This window comes from Rhinoraja longicauda, chromosome 9 (assembly GCF_053455715.1).
Source record: "Rhinoraja longicauda isolate Sanriku21f chromosome 9, sRhiLon1.1, whole genome shotgun sequence".
Taxonomy (NCBI): Eukaryota; Metazoa; Chordata; class Chondrichthyes; order Rajiformes; family Arhynchobatidae; genus Rhinoraja; species Rhinoraja longicauda.
Window position 1 is genome coordinate 56644185 of NC_135961.1, and position 22545 is coordinate 56666729.

At 45.6% G+C, this 22545-nt stretch overlaps 1 protein-coding gene across 1 annotated transcript in view; it reads left to right on the forward strand.

Annotated features, from left to right (window-relative positions):
* ccdc170 (coiled-coil domain containing 170) overlaps positions 1–22545 on the forward strand; it is an 82386-nt gene that overhangs the window by 23035 nt on the left and 36806 nt on the right. Inside the window, exons 6-8 of the mRNA XM_078405919.1 lie at positions 3401–3539; positions 16733–16918; positions 21465–21782. Coding sequence (XP_078262045.1) covers positions 3401–3539; positions 16733–16918; positions 21465–21782 — 643 coding nt within the window. The remainder of the gene's footprint in view (positions 1–3400; positions 3540–16732; positions 16919–21464; positions 21783–22545) is intronic.

Consider the following 22545-nt stretch of genomic DNA (forward strand, 5'->3'; position numbering starts at 1 on the left):
GTTTTTTTTCCTACACCAAGCATACCATATGCCGCCTTTACCATTCTATCAACTCGTGTTGCCACTTTCATGGAGTTGTTGACTTGGACCCCAAGATCCCTCTGTGTATCAATGTTGTAAAGGGTCATTAATTGTATATTCTCCCCTTGCATCCCCCCACCCAATTCTGTTGCTGATCTATACCCTGCTATGTACTTTGACAGACTTCCTCACATCCCGTGATCCCAGCAATCTTTGCATACATACTAACCAACCTGTCTATGTTTATGTCCAAGTCATTTACAAATATCACAACCAGCATAGATCCCTGCGGAACTCCACCGATCACAGACATCCACCTGAATATTGTCCTTCCACCGCAACCCTTACGAGCCTACTGTCTTCTACCAGTAAGCCAGTTCTGAAACCAAACAACCAGGTCGCAGCTAAGTAATCTTCTGGATGAGCTTATCATGAGGAATTTTATCAAATGTCTTACTAAAATCCATGTAGACGGCATCTACCGCCCTACCTTCATTGATCACCTTTGTGACCTCCTCAAATCAAGTTCGCTGGCTGTCCATTATTCACCCATTTTCTATGTTGTTATTAAGGATCGCATCCATACATCTCCACAATATACTGGATTTCTGTCTATAAATGTGGTGAACTCTGTACGTGTTTGTCACAAACCAGGTCATTGACCGAACCTCGTTGCTCAGTGTGGAGCTCTGCCCAAAAGGAATGTGGAACTGAAAATTTATGTTAGCGTCTTTTCAAACTGACTTAGCAGAAAATAGGAATCATGTGAAAATTGGAGATGCTGGAGACAGAAAATGCTGGAGACACACAGCAGGTCAGGCAACATCTGTGGAAAGAGAAAGAGTTAAAGTTTCAGGTTGAAATGGAACAGGGTCTTTTTCACAGATGCTTCCTCAATTGCTGAGTGTTTTTAGAATTATCTGCTCCCCCTCCCGCCCTTTTATCTTCTAAATGCTTAAGAATACATATTATATAGAGAGAATGGAAGAGATAAAGAGTAGTGTTCATTTTTCATCGTCCTGACTTTAGGTTCATTGAAAACAATGCAACAATATCTAAGAAAAGCCAAGCTCTCTAATTTCGTTAGCTCTACTTGCCCAACAAAGAGACAATGTACATGCGAAGAGACTAGTGTCGATGGGCATGGTGGCGCAGCGGTAGAGTTGCTGCCTTACAGCGAATGCAGCGCCGGAGACTCAGGTTCGATCCTGACTACGGGGGCCTTCTGTACGGAGTTTGTACGTTCTCCCCGTGACCTGCGTGGGTTTTCTCCGAGATCATCGGTTTCCTCCCACACTCCAAAGACGTACAGGTATATAGGTTAATTGGCTGGGTAAAATGCAAAAATTGTCCCTAGTGTGTGTAGGATAGTGTTAGTGTGCGGGGATCGCTGGGCGGCGCGGACTCGGTGGGCCGAAGGGCCTGTTTCCGCGCTGTATCTCTAAATCTAAAAATCTAAAAATCTAAAAATCAGTGTGGACATGATGGGCCAAAAGGCCTGTTTTTGAGCTGTATGACTCTCAGTATTCTAATTACTCTCATCTGTGAAGGAGAGGGACAGGGATCGTGGTTCTTTGGAAAAATGATTTTATTTTAAAGAAACCAAATTGATCATTGTGAAGTATAACGGGTGGGAGGGAGGAAAGAGCAAGAGAGAGAAAGTGAGGAAATAAGATGAGTGTGTGAATAGAGATATGAAGTCATAGAGGCATGCAACACAGACACAGTTTAAACCAACCTACCACCAAGCTGCCATTTACACCAATCCTACATTGAACCCTTTTTTATTCTCCACACTTTCTCATCCAATTCTCTCGGATTATATCATGCACAGTTTACAGTGGCCAATTAACGTCTGTGTTGTGATATTGCAGGGACTACTTTGTTGTAGCACAAGGACTACTTAGTCCTTGTGCTACAACAAAGTAGTCCCTGCAATATCACAACACAGACGTTAATTGGCCACTGTAAACTGTTCCAGGTGCACTCTGGTTCCAGGTGGCCACGGAATAAACTGCACTCTGGTTCCAGGTGGCCACGGAATAAACAGCCTGGAGTTAAGCTCCAGCATGATAACCTTTTAAACATGTGTACTCGTGGTCCGTCCAGAGTCATAACAAAGGTACAACAGGTGCCGGACCACGAAGTACAACAGTCTGAACCCTCACAATGTTTGGGATGAGGAAGGAAGCTGGAGCACCCAGGTGAACCCCAAGCTGTCACAGGGAGAACATGTAAATTCTGCACAAAGAACACCAGAGGGTCAAGGATCAAACGCAGGTCACTGGAGATCTGAGGCTGCAGCATTAATAGCTGCGACACTGTTAATCTTTCATTGCATTTGAAGTTTTAAAAACACACTTCGCCTGAGATGAATGACAAGGGGTTAGTGGAGAACAGGGTTGAGCAGAATATTGATAGGGAAAGGGGCAGCTAAAAGCGATGTGAGTGAACATTAAAGGGAACTAGACCAAGTGGACCTGTTGGGCCCAAACCTCTCCTGCATTGGTGCAGCACCCTCTCCCTCTCCCTTCACCCCCTCCCTCCCTCCGTAGGAGATGGACTTAAACTTTAAAATGTGAATAACTTAAAAAATATAACACCGATTTCAATGAAACTTCTTCCATTAGCACCAAAGGGACGACGGTGAGTAAGGTGGGCCTAAAATTGTCGCGCTATCGTGTACCGTTTTGGCTGTAGTTCAGGAACAAACAAACAAACAAACAAACAAACGAGAGTTTTAGTGTATAGATGATACGAAGGGAAAGAGTTGGTATTCAAGTGAGATGATCGAAGATACGATGCACAAAGATTTAGCAGTAGCAACAAGCGTAAAAGTAAGTGAAACAGTTGAGGATAACGTTTGCTCCAAATTCACCACTGCCTGCCCTGCTATGGCAGGCTACCCAGAACCAACCACCAGAAAAAGAACGGAATGGAAGAAAGTAGCAGAAGAAGTAAAGGGAAGAATTAAAAGATAGAAATGCAGGAGGAGCATTGAACGAAGAAGAAAATGGCAAGAGAGAATGAAAGAGGAAGGCAAAGAAAGGAAGAATGTGACCATATTGTCCATTGTTTGTTATAGAGAGAAAATAATGAATGTTTTGAGGGTTTATGTGAGATAGATTGCACGCGATCGTTTTTGTCATATTCAATCAATAAGTAAATAAACAAAGCGCTGGAGGAACTCAGCAGGTCACAGACAGCGTCTGTGGAGGGAAACGGACAGAGGACACATTTTGGGTTGGGACTTTCTTCAGGAATTTTAACCTGAATTAGAATTATATATGCTTGCATAATTACATTTAAATGGCTAAAAAATTAATTTTAGTCATGAAGACATTAACATTCCAGCTTTTCTTGTGTCTTTCCTGACAAGAAACCTACTGACTGAGCAGGATGAAGTCAAGCAACAGGATCACAGAAGAGTAAAACAGTATGAGGAATTTCTGATGAAGCTCACCCATGCCGTTAATATGGATTATAGAGGAGCAGATCTGGATTTCCTTGTGTCACAGGTATCTCAATGGCATTTCAATTCAAGGAACCAATGTCTCTGTTAATAGTTAGTCAAACTATCTCAGGAGTCAGAATTCTTATTGTCTGATCTTAAAGAGGTGTACGAAATCATGAGAGGAATAGATCGGGTAGACGCACAGAGTCTCTTGCCCAGAGTAGGGGAATGGAGGACCAGTGGACATAGGTTGAAGCTGAGGGGGGAAAGATTTAATAGGAACCTGAGGGGTAACTTTTTCAAACAGAGGGGGGTGGGTGCTTGGAACGAGCTGCCGGAGGAGGTAGTTGAGGCAGGTAGTATTGCAACGTATAAGAAACATTTGGACAGGTGCATGGATAGGACAGGTTTAGAGAGATAACAGTATAACAGAGCTTTATTTGTCGTTCGGTACCGAAGTACCGAACGAAACTACATAGCAGTCATAGAAAAAAGAACACAAGACACATAACCCCAACACAAACGTCCATCACAGTGACTCCAAACACCCACTCACTGTGATGGAGGCAACAAAACTTCCCCTCTCTTCCCCACGCCCACGGACAGACAGCTCGTCCCCGACCAACCCGCACAGTCCCCGCACCGGGCGCTGAAACGTCTCGCGGCCGAACCGGGTGATGAAAGGCCCACGACCAAGCCTTGCGCAGCTAAGTCCCGCAGCCGAGCCGCACCAGCGGTGAAAAGTCCCGCAGCCGAGCCGGGGCGGTGTTAAGTCCCGCAGCCGAGTTGCACCGGGCGGTGTTAAGCCCCGCAGCCGAGCTGCACCGGGCGGTGTTAAGCCCCGCAGCCGAGCTGCACCGGGCGGTGTTAAGCCCCGCAGCCGAGCTGCACCGGGCGGTGTTAAGCCCCGCAGCCGAGCTGCACCGGGCGGTGTTAAGCCCCGCAGCCGAGCTGCACCGGGCGGTGTTAAGCCCCGCAGCCGAGCTGCACCGGGCGGTGTTAAGTCCCGCAGCCGAGTTGCACCGGGCGGTGTTAAGCCCCGCAGCCGAGCTGCACCGGGCGGTATTAAGCCCCGCAGCCGAGCTGCACCGGGCGGTATTAAGCCCCGCAGCCGAGCTGCACCGGGCGGTGTTAAGTCCCGCAGCCGAGTTGCACCGGGCAGTGTTAAGCCCCGCAGCCGAGTTGCACCGGGCGGTGTTAAGCCCCGCAGCCGAGCTGCACCGGGCGATGTAAGTCCAGCGGCCAAGCTGCACCGGGGGATGTTAGGCCCCGCAGCCGAGCCGCACCCCGCGCCGTGAGGAAGAGAAAAGTTCCCCACACCCACCCACGCACACCCACCCCCCACACACCACCACCCCCTCCCACATATACACAACCAAAAAAATATATATAAAAATCATCCCAACACCGACACTCAACAAAAAAAAGACGGACAGACTGCTAGTCAGCCGCTGCCGTTAGGGGCAAATACAGGCAGGTGGGTCTAGTGTGGATGGGACATGTTGGTCAGTATGGGCAAGTTGGGCCAAAGGGCTTGTTTCCACACTATATGACTCTATGACTCCAAGGGATTAAAAATAGCAACTGAATAATGTAAGAGAACTGAAAAATAGCAACTGAATAATGTAACAAAATCAAGAGTCTTAACTTGTTACCCTTTAACAAGCGATAGAAGATTATTTTAGAAGTTTAACGATTCTTCACAAGCCAGGCCATAATGGACAGTCAAAGGCCGAGAACAAACATTTGGAACAATATCATTTACTCACCGAAGGCACAGTTTTTCAATCTAAAAATAGAAAATCCTGGAAATATTCAGCATATGAGGCAAGACAAAAGGTTATCACTTGGTATTTGATGAAATTTTTTAAGAAGGGCATAGACTGGGGAAATGGGGATGGGGTGTTAAGAACAAATAAACGGCTGCTGCAAAGTAAAAGAGGACATATTAGGGTTGGGGGTTATAAATGGATAGTAATAAGAAAGAGTGGGGCTCTTGAGAAGGCACGAATGGGAATAGAATTATTGCCAATAATCACTATCCTGAAAGGTGGAATGAAATTATTGGACTCGATTTTATTTTTTTTAGTTTTATTTTTAGAGATACAGTGCCGAAACAGGTCCTTCAGCTCACCGAGGCTGCACCGACCAGCGATCCCCATACATTAACACAATACTGCACACACAGTTTACAATTTTACTGAAGCCAATTAACCTGCAAACCTGTGCATCTTTGCAATGTGGGAAGAAAACGGAGCACCCGGGGAAAACCCACGCGATCACAGGGAGAACGTACAAACTCCATACAGTCAACAATCCGTAGTCAGGATCGAACCTGGTTCTCTGCCGCTGTAAGGCAGCACCTCTACCACTGCGCCACCATGTCACCAGTTCAATGACTGAAATTGCCTACCTATGGTGGACAATGCATTATTATCCCTAATGGTTACTTTACATCAAAGGAGAGGGTTTAGGAACAGTACGAGTATTGGTTGAGATAAGCAGAGAAGAAGAGGGGAAATAATAAGTGGTTTGTATCGTCAGGCTCTTGTTAAGAGAAGAAAGAACAGTGTTTCTGAACATTGCTTTCCAGTGTTCCTTGTCTATAACTGTGATACAATAAAAATGGGAAGCCTGTTAGTTTCTTATTTTCCTGGTATTAAAAAAGTGAAAACAAAATTTATCGACCAAGTGAAAGGAAGTTAGCCTAACATTTGTGGGTAGATAATTAGTGGGAGAGAAGGCGAGGGAGAAAATAAATCAGCGTTTAGAAAGGCGCTGCTAAATCAAGGATAGTCGGAATGATAGCATCAATTTTCAAAGGATGTCTCGCTGTTGAATTTATTGAGGAAAAAACTAGGTTTGATCCAGATGGTGTGTAGGGCATGGATTATCGCAGGACTTTTGACAAAGTCCCACATTGCCGATCAATCAGAGAAGTGAAATCCCATGGGCTCCAAAGAGAAGTGGCAAGCTGATTCAAAATTAGCTTTGTGGTAGGAAGTGTGGGGTAATGATGGGTGATGTTACAGAGACTGAAAACTGGTTTTAGTTTAGTTTAGTTTAGGGGTAAAGTGCTTCAGCCAACCAAGTCAGCGCCAACCAGTGATCCTTGTACACACACTAGGGACAATTTACAATTTTATCAAGCTAATTAGTCTACAAACCCTGTAGTTGTTGAGGGCTACATCACTGAAAAAGGCTCTTCGACTCACCGGGTCCATGCTGACCATCGTTCAGCCGTTCACACTAGTTCTGTGTTATCCCACTTTCTCATCCACTCCTTACACACTAGGGGCAAATGTACAGAGGGCCAATTAATCTCCAAACCTGCGTGTCTTTGGGACGTGGTCGGCACGGTGGCGCAGCGGTAAAGTTGCTGCCTTGCAGCGAATGCAGCGCCGGAGACCCGGGTTCGATCCCGACTACGGGTGCTGTCTGTACGGAGTTTGTACGTTCTCCCCGTGACCAGCATGGGTTTTCTCCGAGATCTTCGGTTTCCTCCTGCACTCCAATGACATACAGGTTTGTAGGTTAATTGGCTTGGTAAATGTAAAAATTGTCCTTTAGGTGTGTAGGATAGTGTTAATGTGCAGGGATCGCTGGTCGGCGCAGACTCGGTGGGCCGAAGGGCCTGTTTCTGCGCTGTATCTCTAAACTGAAACTGGAGCACCCAGAGGAAACCCACGTGGTCACAGGGAGAATGTGAAAACGCCACAGATAGCACCCATGGTCATGGCCGATCACGGGCCTCGGGGGGCTGTGAGGCAGTGGCTCTACCAGCTGTGCCACTATGCCGCCTTTTTGGATTGCTCATGGATTAGTGCTGGTTCCCTTGCTTCTTGTGATATGCACCGTTGACTTAATCTTGTAACCAAGAGTAGAAGCCAGAACAATAAAAATGGCACATGATGCAGAAATTAGCCACGTTATTGGATTCATCAGAGAGACAAAAGTACAGCAAATGTGATTCAACTCAGAAGAATGTGAAATGAAAGATTTGATGAAGGGAATGCTTTACAGACGAAAGGATTCCAAGACCTGTGGGGAAGTAGAACCCCACAGCGCCCCCTCTCTCATTTTCTCTCTTATATCCGCCCTCATCCTCTCACACACACCTTTCTTTCATCCACTCTCACTCCAACTGCCCATCATCCACACATACTTCCCAATGGATCCCCTTACCACCCCTCCTTCATCTTCAAACCTCATCTCCCCATCTTCCCCTCTGCTATTCACTCTTATTCAGGTCCACTCTTCACCTTCTTTTCCCATCAGATTCCAGAATCTGCATCCTTTTGTCCCCCACTTGTCACCTCTCAGCCTCTGTTGCCAACTCCTCCCTTCCCACCCCCACCTGCCTTTAATCTCCCATTTAACCCCCCCTTCACATGTATCCACCTATCGCTTGCTAGCTCTTGCCTCATTTCCCCATCCCCCTTGCTCCCCCCTCTCCCCCACCTCCTCATGCTGGCTATTTCCCCTCTACTCTTTCAGTCCATACGAAAGATCTCGATCCAAGATGTCAACTATCCATTTCCATTAGTAGACGCTGCCTGACCTCCCAGCAACTCTCCTTTCCTCTTTCCATGAGAAGACATTGGTTAACCTTCTTTCCTTTGGAACAGAAGAAACTGAGGGAGAGATTTAATTGAGGAATATTACATTTTGAGGGCCCTGGATTGGAAGAACCATTTTTCTCTCTACACTTAAGTCAATAAACGATGGGCATAATTCTAAGCTAAGTCCTAAAGGGGTTGCTCTGGAATTGGAGAAAACGTTTCCCTGCCAGAGGTTGGTGAGGGGGTCTTCAATTTTATACCAGTTAGGGAGATAGAGGCAGTGGTACACTGCATGTGTAGATATTGCTTGGATGCACACTTTAACTAACAGGGTTATGGACCTGAGATCTGGAAAGTGGGATACATCTGCATAGTTCTTTTTTGGCTGGACTGAACAAGAAACCCAAATGACCTCGAGACCTGTAAATTTCCACCATTCAGGCTAAATCTCAAAGATTGATCAAAAGATAAGACACTGTGCTTCAAGCCTATTTTTAAATTCTTTGGAGCTGTGCGAATGACTGCTAACAGGGAGATCGGAGTGGGAGTGTGGTGGACTATTAAGATGGAAGTTGATGGACACTCCAGGATCGTGCTGCAACGTAGAATGGATTTGTTCTATAAAGCAGTTGCCCTATCTGCATTTAGCATCCTAAAACAAAGGAGAAAACATTGCAAGAAATGCACTAAATGTGAAAGGACAATTAAACGGCAGTTGTAACCTCGAAGGAGCGTTCAGCAAATCTTGAAAGTGGACATTTTAAAATATAATAGTTTCGTCTCTTGTCCTTGAATTGGCAGATGCCACGCGAACGGGAGAGGATGAGGGGGGAGGGGGGGGGGATTAAAGTAGTGTCACAAAATGCCAAAAGTAAAGGGGATGGAAGATTTATTTGGTATTTGATATCACCCTGGAAGTGGCTTAATTGGCAAATGATGATCCATTCAGAGATAGATAGATTCTTGATTAGTATAGGTGTCAATAGACAATAGACAATAGACAATAGGTGCAGGAGGAGGCCATTCAGCCCTTCGAGCCAGCACCGCCATTCAATGCGATCATGGCTGATCACTCTCAATCAGTACCCCGTTCCTGCCTTCTCCCCATACCCCCTCACTCCGCTATCCTTAAGAGCTCTATCCAGCTCTCTCTTGAAAGCATCCAACGAACTGGCCTCCACTGCCTTCTGAGGCAGAGAATTCCACACCGTCACCACTCTCTGACTGAAAAAGTTCTTCCTCATCTCCGTTCTAAATGGCCTACCCCTTATTCTTAAACTGTGGCCCCTTGTTCTGGACTCCCCCAACATTGGGAACATGTTTCCTGCCTCTAATGTGTCCAATCCCCTAATTATCTTATATGTTTCAATAAGATCCCCCCTCATCCTTCTAAATTCCAGTGTATACAAGCCCAATCGCTCCAGCCTTTCAACATACGACAGTCCCGCCATTCCGGGAATTAACCTAGTGAACCTACGCTGCACGCCCTCCATAGCAAGAATATCCTTCCTCAAATTTGGAGACCAAAACTGCACACAGTACTCCAGGTGCGGTCTCACCAGGGCCCGGTACAACTGTAGAAGGACCTCTTTGCTCCTGTCAGAGGTTATGGGGAGAGTGGGGTTGGGAGGGAGAGATAGATCAGCCGTGATTCAATGGCGGAGTAGACTTGATGGGCCGAATGGCCTAATTCTATTCCTATTCCTCATAATTGACCTTACAGACCCATGTCAAATCCTAGTTCTGGGAGTGACAGGAAGGGAGGGGTAAGTGGTGGGGGATGGAATGGTCCTGACATCCCAATCAAGAAGCTGTATTGTAAAGTAATTTGGAAGTATCGGTATGGATCGCATCGGCGTCACTCCAGAGATGGCAGTGACAATGAAAGTGGAAGGGATTATTTAGAGTCATAGAGTCTTACAGTGTGGAAACAGGCCCTTCGGCCCAACTTGCCCACACCGGCCAACATGTCCCATCTACACTAGTCTCACCTGCCTACATTTGGCCCATAGTTAAACCTGTCCTATCCATGTACCTGTCTAAATGTTTCTTAAATGTTGCAATAATACCTGCCTCGACTGCCTCCTCCGGCACTCCTCCTCCTAACTCCCTACACTTACCACCCTTTGCTTGAAAAAGTCACCCCTCGGGTTCCTTTTAAATCTCCCCCCCCCCCCCCCCTCACCTGAACCCTATGTCCTCTGGTTCTCGATTCCTCTACTCTGGGCAAGAGACTCAAACTCCCGAAAGAAGTTAATTCTGCTGGATTAGAACTGGTCGAAATGATCTGTCTACCAGGCCAGCCTTGATAATGGATCTTGGGAAGTAGATAGGAGCAGACTGGTATAGGGTGAGACTGGAGGTTGTGCAGGGTACATCTCCAGAGGAGGAGTGGTCAGTGACGGATGCAGAAGCAATGCTTTGTCTCAGGGGCTTGGAGGGAATGGGGTCAGTTACTGAGGTTCATCTCGAAGGTGGAGGACAGTTCACTGAACCTCAGCGACACCACCCTGTCACAGGGTTAAATGGCAGAGTTAGGGTTAAACCTTTATTGGATTTAAGGAGGAGATTCCAGAACCTGTAACCTAGGCAGCTGAAGTTTGGCAGTGTTGAATTAGTTAAAATCCCATAACCTTTAGGACAAGCTTGGTTAAACACATAAGGTAATGGCATTGATATTTTGTTATTGTCATGCGTACTGAGTCATGTGAAAATCTTTGTTTTGCGTGCTGTCTAGGCAAATCTTACCATCGGTGAGTCCATCGGGTCATGCAAAAGATAAAACAAGCAGAGTACAGAATATAGTGTACAGCTACAGAGAAAGTGCAGATAGAAAAAGTGCAGAGGTTGCAATGAGGTAGACTGGAAGATTAGAAATTCATCCTCAGCATCTGACAGGTCTATTCAAGAGTTTGATAACAGTGTGGAAGAAACTGTTCTTGAATCTATTGGTATGTGCTTTCAAACTGCTGTAACTAATGCCCGAAGGGAGAGGGGAGAAGAGAAAGTGACCATGGTGTAAATGGTCCTTGATTATGTAGGATGTTTTCCCCAGGCAGTGTGAAGTGTAGATGGAGACAGGTTATCACGTGATGGCATGAGCTGTGTTCACAAATCCCGGCAATTTCCTGTGGTCTTGGGTAGAGCAGTTAGCATGTCAAGGTAGAATGTATCTTGATAGGATGCTTTCTATGCTTTATGTACAAACTAGTAAGTCATTGGAGACATGCCGACTATCCTTGTCCTTCTGAGAAAGTAGAGTTGTTGGTGTGCTTTCTTGGCCGAAGCATTTTTTAACAATAATTTTTAACAGAATTTTAGTTTTTAGTTCAGTTTTAGTTTTAGAGATATGGCCCTTTGGCCCACTGAGTCCGCGCCAAGTAGCAACCACCCAACACTAGTTCTATCCTACACACTAGGGACAATTTACAGAAGCCAATTAACCTACAAATTTGGAAAATTATTGACCAACTTTTGAAAAAGTACAAAGTTTGAAGAGGGGTCTCGACCATTCCTCCTCCCCAGAGATGCTGCCTGTCCCGCTGAGTTACTCCAGCATTTTGTGTCTATCTTTGGTGTAGACCAGCATCTGCAGTTCCATCCTACACATCTATGAAGAAAAACAGGTATTGGGTTCCCAAAGTACTCTTCATTACACAATGTTGTTTCATTCAGATTGTCCAATTATTCATTATTTTAACACTAATTACATCGGTTTATTTAAATTATTGACCAACTTTTAACACTCTCAGAATGGGCGACCTCAGAATTGAGAATGGGCGACCTTGGTACACAATTCTTTCTCTGATGGCCTAAGTCTTGACAAGTCATCTCAGGCCAACAACGTAGAGGTCAGGCATAGGATAACATGTGCGAAGAGGACTGTGACCATATTAGGGGATGTATCACCATCTGGGATAAGTCATTCTACCTTTGTTTTAAAGTCTCCTTTATCCTGCTTGCCAGGTTTTTGTCTCTCGATTGATTTTTTTTCTCTGGGGTCAGCGTGTTCCAGCCTTCCTCGGATATCTTGGCAGACTCCCCTTTCCCACTTATAAGCCTTGCACTGGATCTGTTGCAATCCTGGCTCAAATGAGGTAACTCAGTCCAGATCATTGGAATGCAGGAAATGTTAGATGAAAGGAGGCCAAAATTCCATCCGATTCACCTTCTCCCATCCTCTTAGTTGCCTAATATGGACATCATGTTTACAAGGCTTGATTTCCCCCAAACATATAAAACTCGGAGCTCAAAACTTTGGAAATAGGGGTCCCAAGTCCCCAAATCCTCCGACAAATCTTATGTATATTATGTGTATGAACTCACGAGAGGAATAGATGCACAAGAAAGAGTCTCTTGCCCAGAGTAGGTGAATCGAGGACCAGAGGACATTGGTTCAAGGTGAAAGGGAAAAGATTTAACAGGTAACCTTTACACACAAAGGCCGGTGGATATATGGAACTACCTGCCAGAGGAGGTAGTTGAGGCAGGGACTATCCCAACGTTTACCAAGCAGCTAGACAGGTACATGGATAGGACAGGTTTGGAGGGATATCAGCCAAACGCAGGCAGATGGGACTAGTGTAGCTGGGACATGTTGGCTGGTGTGGGCAAGTTGGGCTGAAGGGCTTGTTTCCATGCTGTATCACTATGATATACTTTACCACATGTTAAGCTTCAAATTACTCAAATAGTTAATGCCAAATCATCACTTCCAATTTTTTTTTTTAACCATTCAGTTTTTGACATCAGATCGTCACTGCAAAGGCCATCCCTTATTCCCATGAATTGATGGCTTTCTCAGGCCATTTAAGAGCCAACCACGTTGGTAGGTTAGAAGTCACATATAAGCAGATAGGACAAGGATGATAGGTTTCCTTCCCTGAAGAACATTAATAAACCAGAAAGGTTTAAAATGACAATCCCTTAATTTAGGAGTCATTATTATTATTATTATTATTATTATTATTATTATTAATGACTACTAAAATCCCTCATTATTCACTTTAGTTAAATTTTACCACAGTCACGGTGGGATTTAAACTTGGATCTCTGGATTGCTGATCACTGAAATGCACATCAAATTTCCTCAAACTCAATTGCAACAAATCTGAAATCATCATCATTGGTCCAAAAACGCTCACCAAATCCACCCAAAACTTCATCCTCAACATTGATGGTCTCCCAGTATCCACCTCACCTCACATCCGGAATCTTGGAATCATCTTTGATCAAGCCCTCTCCTTCGACAAACACATCAAACACATCACAAAGACAGCCTTCTTCCACCTCAAAAACATTGCCCGTCTCCGTCCATCCCTCTCCTCCACAGCTGCAGAAACCCTCATCCACGCCTTCATCACCTCCCGTCTGGACTACTGCAACAGCCTCCTCTATGGCGCACCCTCAAAAATCATCAGTAAACTTCAATACATTCAAAACTCCGCTGCCCGTCTACTCACCCACACCCCGATCCGTGACCATTTCACCCCCGTCCTTTATAAACTCCACTGGCTCCCCATCCCCCAGAGAATCCAGTACAAAATCCTCCTCATAACCTACAAAGCCCTCCATAACCTGGCCCCATCCAACCTGACCGACCTCCTCCACAGGCACACTCCCACCTGCACCCTCCGCTCTGCTGCTGCCAATCTCCTATCCCCCCACATCCGGACCAAACTCAGATCCTGGGGGGACAGGGCTTTCTCCATCGCTGCTCCCACCCTATGGAACTCACTACCCCAAAACGTTAGAGACTCCTCCACACTCACCACATTCAAAACATCGCTGAAGTCTCACCTGTTCAGTACTGCCTTCAACCACTGAAGGTCACCTCACCTTCTGTCTCCTTTCTCTGTTCGTTTATTTATTTACTTATTTATCTATTTATTCATTTCCCTATGTTCTCTAAATCTCTGTAAAGCGTCTTTGAGTATATGAAAAGCGCTATATAAATAAAATACATTATTATGTGTTCCCAGAGTGGTTGACTAAATAAAAGCGTGGATAGTGTTTCCCCTGACCACAGTGCTTGGAACCAGGGCTCCAGAGTCTCAAAATGAGGGGTTTGCCCATCAGGACACAGGTGAAAAGATATTTCTTCACAATAGGGTGTGAATTTTTGGGAATATCCTAACCAAGGGAGTGGCGGAGGCTATATTTCTGAGTTTACTCAAGGCAGCAGCCAACAGGTTTTTGGTGTCCAGGGAATCAAAAGGTACGGGATTTGTGCAGGAAAGTGGCACGGAGATTGAGAATTAGGTTTTAGCACAAGGGACTGTCTAACTATTTCTGCTTCTATTTCTTAAGTTCTCAAGTTCAAACTTTGGTTTTTGGAGGTCTCATTTAAAAAAAAATAGACAATAGACAATGGGTGCAGGAGTAGGCCATTCGGCACTTCGAGCCAGCACCACCATTCAATGTGATCATGGCTGATCATTCTCAATCAGTACCCCGTTCCTGCCTTCTCCCCATACCCCCAAAAATAGATTGCCGAGGAGAAGGTTGGTTCACAATTAGTTAAGTAACGTTGCAGACAGCGTGGTGCTCTCTGAACCCTGTTCGATCACCCTTACACAGATCCGGAGGCATCTTAAGGCATGCCCCAGGGCCTATGTAATGGGAATCTGTGTGCAGAGACATTGTAAGGTGGCTTCACATTAGCCTCCTTATTCCATCCATTTCTCCCTGCAACATTTTTGGGAGGTAAAACATTTTGTTTGAATTACTGTTGTTGGTGTAATTTCAGATTCACCTTCATAAGTCCATAAATTGTCGGAGCAGAATTAGACCATTCAGCCCACATCAAGACTGCTCCGCCACTCAATCATGGCTAGTCTATCTTTCCCTCTCTACCTCATTCTCCTGCCTTTTCCCCATAACCCGTACTAATCAAGGACGTATCAATCTCCACCGTAAAAATAACCATTGACGTGGCCTCCACAGCATTCAGCGGCACTGAATTCCACAGATTCACCACCCTCTGACTGCAGAGGTTACCATTCAAATGTCCAAAAACTATTTTGGATTTGACGAGGATATTGCTCGAATGGGGCTCAGATGGGACAGGCATCAGAGGCAATGATTTGTTTAAATTCACATGCTAGATCAGGTTTGGGACAATGTAAGATGTAGCTCTCACCCTTATCATCCAAGAGGTTTGATTCAATTTGGCTTGTTGATGGAACATAAGAGGGATCTTGAGCTTCTGCAACAAAGCGGCATCTTTGTCTTGCAGGTGATCACCATAATTAGCTGCTCAGTGGACCAATCCTTGCCACCAGAGCAAAGAGAGTGGAGTATTTTATTTCCATCTTTAACCTTTCCACTTTGGAGGGTTCGTTGAACCATCCTATCACCAACTAGAGAGCGGTCCTAAGCTACCATCTGCCTCATTGAAGACCCCTGGACTATCTTTCATCGGACTTTATCTTGCACTAACCGTTATTTCCTTTATTCCCTTTATCCTGCATCTGTACACTGTGGACGGCCAGATTGTAACCGTATATAGTCTTTCCACATTCTGGATAACACACGACAAAAAAGCTTTTCACTGTACCTCGATACACGTGACAATAAACTAAACTAAACTAGTCAGAGAAAGTTCAAGGGACAGAGGAAGGAACCTTAACCCTAACACCAGCCTTCCTTTAGACAATAGGTGCAGGAGTAGGCCATTCAGCCCTTCGAGCCAGCACCGCCATTCAATGCGATCATGGCTGATAGAATATTTGAACACCACCCACCCCAAACCATCTCCCCAATTTTACAATCACTTCCGGTCTTGGCTCCTTACAGATTGTCATTCTGATTCCCCTTTCCCTCCAACACCCCTCCCTTTCTCTGTTCCCACTGGCGATTCCAAAGAGTCTGTGGAAGGCATCTACTGCTACTTCTCCAGTCTAGCAGCCATCTGGAAACAGTGAAGAAAATAATTGTTAAAGAGGTTCTTCGGTTTAGTTTAGTTTAGAGATACAGCGCGGAAACAGGCCCTTCGGCCCACCGAGTCCGCACCGACCAGTGATCCCCGTACACTAGCACTATCCTACACACACTGGGGACAATTTACAATTTCACCCAGCTAATTAACCTACAAACCAGTAGGTCTTTGGAGTGTGGGAGGAAACTGGAGCACCCGGAGAAAACCCACGCAGGTCACGGGGAGAACGTACAGACAGCACCCGTAGTCAGGATCGAACCCGGGTCCCTGGCGCTGTGAGGCAGCAGCTCTACCGCTGTGCCACCCCCGTGCCGCCTCCCACAGTGCTGGGTTTCCAGTTTTCTCCCACGGCAGTCACACCCCCGTGTCTCCAAAGCCTATCTGGCTGTAAAGAAGAGCTCCAGGGAGACCGTCTCGTCGGTTAGTGGGAGGCAGGAGCTTCAATCGAGATGCATAGAATTACTACATGTTTCACAACCACAGGCAGAGGTGCACAGCTGTGTGCTGCGGACTCCCCCGCCACCAGTCCTTGTAAGATAATTAATCAAAACCCCAGTGACCGCAGTTAATGCCATGTTCAGACTGCATCTACATTTTAGCTGATTTACAAAACCCCGACCAGCCAAAAGTAAAATGTGACTGCTGTATATTTTCCAAAACCGTATCATGTTTTTCAGTCTGATTTCTTAAAACTGTTTGAAATTTCAAATGCGTTACGGAGTTGGTATTTTTTCTCCCCCGCCACCCCCCCCTTAGATCGGAGAGTGGTACCAGGAAAGCAGCAGGAAAGGTTCCCAGATTACCAGCCTTGAGGAGGTCATTAGTGCCCACGACATGGAGTCAAAGGCAAGCCGAGAAACCATCATGAGACTCGTGTCTGAGCTGGGGAGGGAGCAGAAAGCTGTGGCCTCTCACGCACAGGAATTGGAGACCCTTCGTAAGGTAGGCAGGGGCTTATCTTGATTCTGATTAATTAACCTGGATAATAGCATGGGTAAAAGAAACATTAAAAGTCCCCTCCCACATGCGGTCATGGGCAGAGCACTCGCCATTTACACGTACCTGTATTCTTCCATGCTCTGCCCGAGACAGCAAGACATTGCAGAAAGTTGTGGATGCAGCTCGATCAATCGCACAAGCCAGCCTCCTCTCCATCGGCTCCATCTACACTGCACGTTGCCTTGGGAAAGCAGCCAACATAATCAGGGCCCATTGAACCCTGATCGTTTCCTCTTCTCCCCTCTCCTGTCCAGCAGAAGATACAAAAGCCTGAAAGCATGTTCCACCAGATTCAGGTGCAGATTCTCCCTGCTGCTATCGTACCACTGAAAAGAACTTCCCATGAGTTAAGGGTGTAGTCCTAATCTTCCAAGCTACCTCATTGGAGCACTTGCATTTTTAAAATCTTCATGTTCTCTGTAACCGTAACGCTGTATTGCTGTAATACTATATTCTGCACCCTGGTTATTTTCCTCTTTGCATTACCTGTTGTACTTGTGAACAGCTTGGTTGTACTCATGCACAGTGGGATATAACTGGATAGCAGGCAAACAATTTGTTCCACTACATCTTGGTAAATGTGACAATAATAAATCGACATAAAGACAGCATAGAAAACATAGAACATAGAAAACAGAACATAGAAACCATAGAAAATAGATGCAGGAGTGGACCATTCGGCCCTTCGAGCCAGCACCGCCATTCTTTATGATCATGGCTGATCATCTAAAATCAGTACCCCGTTCCTGCATTTTCCCCATACCCTTTGATTCCTTTAGCTCAAAGAGCTACATCTAACTCTTTCTTGAAAACATCCAGTGAATTGGCCTCCACTGCCTTCTGTGGCAGAGAATTCCACAGATTCACAACTCTCTGGGTGAAGAAGTTTTTACTCATCTCAGTCCTAAATGGCCTACCAATAGTCAATAGTCGTTTACCCCTTATTCTTAAACTGTGACCCCTGGTTCTGGACTCCCCCAACATCGGGAACAATCTTCTTGCATCTAGCCTGTCCAATCCTTTAAGAATTTTATATGTCTCTATAAGATTCTCTCTCATCCTTCTAAATTCCAGTGATTACAAGCCAAGTCGACCCATTCTTTCATCATATGTCAGTCCTGCCATTCCAGGAATTAACCTGGTGAACCTACTCTGCACTCCCTGAATAGCAATAATGTCCTTCCTCAAATTAGGAGACCAAAATTGCACACAATACTCCAGGTGTGGTCTCACCAGGGCCCTGTGCAACTGCAGTAGGACCTCCTTGCTCCTAAACTCAAATCCTCTCGCAATGAAGGCCAACATGCCATCAGCTTTCTTCACTGCCTGCTGTAGCTGCATGCTTACTTTCAGTGACTGATGTACAAACACACCCAGGTCTCGTTGCACCTCCCCTTTTCCTAATCTGACACCATTCAGATAATCTGCCTTCCTGTTCTTGCCACCAAAGTGCATATCCTCACATTTATCCACATTATACTGCATCTGCCCACTCTCCCAACCTATCCAAGTCACCCTGCAGCCTCATCGCAGCTCACACTGCCACCCAGCTTTGTGTCATCCGCAAACTTGGAAATGTCACATTTAATTCCTTCGTCTAAATCATTAATATATATTATAAATAATTGGGGTCCCAGCACTGAGCATTGCGGCATCCCACTAGTCACTGCCTGCCATTCTGAAAGGGACCCGTTAATTCCTGCTCTTTGCTTCCTGTCTGCCAGCCAGTTCTCTATCCATGTCAATACCCTACCCCCAATACCATGTGCTCTAATTTTACACACTAATCTCTTGTGTGGGACCTTGTCAAAGGCTTTTTGAAAGTCCAGATACACCACATCCACTGGCTCGCCCTTATCCATTCTACTTATTACATCCTCAAAAATTTCCAGAAGATTAGTCAAGCATGATTTCCCCTTCATAAATCCATGCTGACTTTGACCGATCCTGTCACTGCTTTCCACATGCGCTGCTATAACATCTTTAATAATCGACTCCAGCATCTTCCCCAGGCAAATTGGTCTACAATTCCCCGTTTTCTCTCTCTCTCTCCTTTCTTAAAAAGTGGAGTTACATTGGCTACCCTCCAGTCCACAGGAACTGATCCAGAGTCGAGAGAACATTGGAAAATGATCACCAATACAATGCACGATATCTAGGGCCACCTCCTTGAGTACTCTGGGATGCAGACCATCAGGCCCTGAGGATTTATCTGCCTTCAGTCCCAACCGTTTACCTAACACCATTTCCTGACTTATGTGGATTCCCTTCAGTTCCTCCCTCCCACTAGATCCTCGGTCCCCTATTATTTCTGGGAGATTGTTTGTGTCTTCCTTAGAGAAGACAGAACCAAAGTATTTGGTTAACTGTTCTGCCATTTCCTTGTTTCCCATTATAAATTCACCCGTCTCTGATTGTAAGGGACCTACATTCGTCTTCACTAATCTTTTCCTTTTTACATATCTAAAGAAGCTTTATGAATCAGTTTTTATATTCCCTATAAGCTTTCTTTCATGCTCTTTTTTCTCCCTGTTAATGAACCCCTTTGTCCTCCTCTGTTGAGTTCTAAATTTCTCCCAGTCCTCCGGTTTGCTGTTTCCTCTGGCCAATTTATATGCCTTTTCCTTGGATTTAACACTAACCTTGATTTCCCTCGTAAGCCACGGTTGAGCCGCCTTCCCCGTTTTATTATTTCGCTAGACTGGGATGAGCAATTTTTGGAGTTCATCCATACGGTCATTAAATCTTTGCCATTGCATCTCCACCGTCAACCCTTTAAGTATAATTTGCCTGCCTGTCCTAGCCAATTCCCTTCTCATACCTTCAAAGTCTCCTTTCTTTAAGTTCAGGACCCTAGTCTCTGAATTAACCATGTCACTTTCCAGCCTAATGCAGAATTCCACCATATTATGGTCACTGTTGCCCAAGGGGCTTTGCACGACAAGATCGCTAACTAATCCTTCCTCATTACACAATGCCCAGTCCTGGATGGCCTGCCAAGTCGGTTTTCCTACATATTGGTTTAAAAAAACATCCCGTATACATTCCAGGAAATCCTCCTCTCAGCACTGCTATCAATTTAGTAGGCCCAATCTATCTGTAAATTAAAGTCACTGGTTTACTTTGCTACACTCATCCTTAATTTCCTGCTTGACTCTATCCCCAACCTCCCTATTGCTGCTTGGTGGTCTGTATACAACTCCAACAAGCGTTTTCTGCCCTTGGCTATTTTGAAGTTCTACACATACCGATTCAACAGCTTTCCAGCTAATGTCTCTCCTTGCTATTGCATTAATCTCCTCTTTAACCAGCAATGCCACCCCACCTCCTCTTCCTTTCTGTCTATCCTTCCTAAATATCGAATACCTCTGCATGTTTAGCTCCCAGCCTTGGTCACCCTGGAGCCATGTCTCCGTAATTCCAATTACATCATATTCCTTAACTACTAACTGCACATTCAATTCATCCATCTTATTACGAATGCTCCTCGCATTTAGGCACAAAGCTTTCAGGTTTGTTTTTCTTATTTCCCTTCCACCTTTTGCTTCTGTCCTCGTTTTACAGCATGCCCCTCTTGCATTGGTTCCCAACCCCCTGCCCTGTTAGTATAAACGTGACCTTTCCTGCATTCTCTTACCCGTTACCTGCATGCATACGCTTCCATGCTGTTGACTACACCTCCCCACTGTTTAGTTTAAACCCACCCATGTAACACTAGCAAACCTGCCTGCCAGAATGTCAGTCCCATTCCAATTAAGGTGCAACCCGTCCCTTTTGTACAGGTCACCCCTGCTCCAGAGGAGATCCCAGTGATCTAGAAATCTAAATCCTTGCCCCTTGCACCAACTCCACAGCCACACATTCAGGTCCCCCATCTCCCTGTTCCTACCCTCACTAGCACGAGGTACTGGAAGCAACCCAGAGATAACCACCCTAGAGGTTCTGCTTTTCAGCCTCCTACCTAGTTCTCTACACTCACGTTGCAGAACATCCTTCCTCTTCTTACCCATGTCCATTGTGCCTACATGCACAACTACTTCCAGCTGCTCACATTCCCTCACGAGGATGTTCTTCAGTTGGTCTGAGGACCGGAGGTCAGGGTTGAACCTGGGGTGCTGTAACTGTGAGGCAGCAGTTGGATAGACAATAGACAATAGGTGCCGGAGTAGGCCATTCGGCCCTTCGAGCCAGCACCACCATTCAATGTGATCATGGCTGATCATTCTCAATCAGTACCCCGTTCCTGCCTTCTCCCCATACCCCCTGACTCCGCTATCCTTAAGAGCTCTATCTAGCTCTCTCTTGAATGCATTCAGAGAATTGGCCTCCACTGCCTTCTGAGGCAGAGAATTCCACAGATTCACAACTCTGACTGAAAAGGTTTTCCCCCATCTCCGTTCTAAATGGCCTACCTGCTGCATTATCCCTAGTGCGTCGTGGCCACTCCCGATTGCTATTAATATATTTACTTTTGATTATTTTCTCTCAGGAAATGGGGAACACCAGGAATGATAGGCAGCTCGTTGAAAGAGGAAACAGGAACTTGCAGGACAGGCTGGATGCAACACATCGAGCTTGCGAATCTTTGAAGCTGGAGATAAGAAGCTGGGAGCAACGTTGCAAGGAGCTGGATGTGGGCCTGCTGACCAGCGGGTCCGATGCCAAAGCAGTTAAAGGCCATTTGGAGGCATTCAGACATCAGCTGGCATCTCTGCTCAGCAAAACAAATGTAGCCGTTCAGCCCACTGAAGAAGCTATCCGGGAAAGAATCTGTCAACTTTGTGACAGCGACGAAAACATGAGGATGGTAAGTAACTTCTGCCCACGGCAGAGAACGATCGAAGGGTTAACAACCGTAAAAGAAAGTCACATGCTGATAAAAGGTAGAAAATCCCTTTGGAAGTTGTGTGGCTGAGTGTTTGCAATATCCTCGAGAGTTGTCAGCACAAGATATTAATGGAGCAGCAATGGCCTTCAGCCCAGCTTCATTCATTGGCCAGAAAGATCCCATTTTGGCACACCCTAATATTGCTTCAAATGTTCTATAGTTTTATTTATATTTTTCTATCGCGTCACCACTGATTAGTACACCTCTTCTACACGTGCAAATTTTGAATTTCTCCACTGATGTCTTTTCTTTTGCAGCCTTTTTCTTTTCACTGTGTTGTAGAATTTATGTGTAATTTATATATAATTTACGTATGATTTATGTTTTTGTGTGCTGTCATGTGTGCGCAGTTTTATATGCTGGTGATGCTGCTACATTCTCCTTGCACCTGTGTCCTACGGAACTTGTGTACATGGCAATAAGATAGACACAAAGTGCTGGAGTAACTCAGCAGGTCAGGCAGCATCCCTGGAGAAAAAGGATGGGTGATGTTTCGGGCAGGAACCTTTCCCCAGACCCTCTTTGATGGTTTACTTCCTCTCTCCGACGGACGTTCTGCAACCATCACCCACCCTTTTGCTCCACAGATACTCCCTGACCCACTGAATGACTCAAACACTTTGTGTCTATCTTTGGTCTAAGCCAGCATCTGCAGTTCTTTGTTTCTGCATACGACAATAAA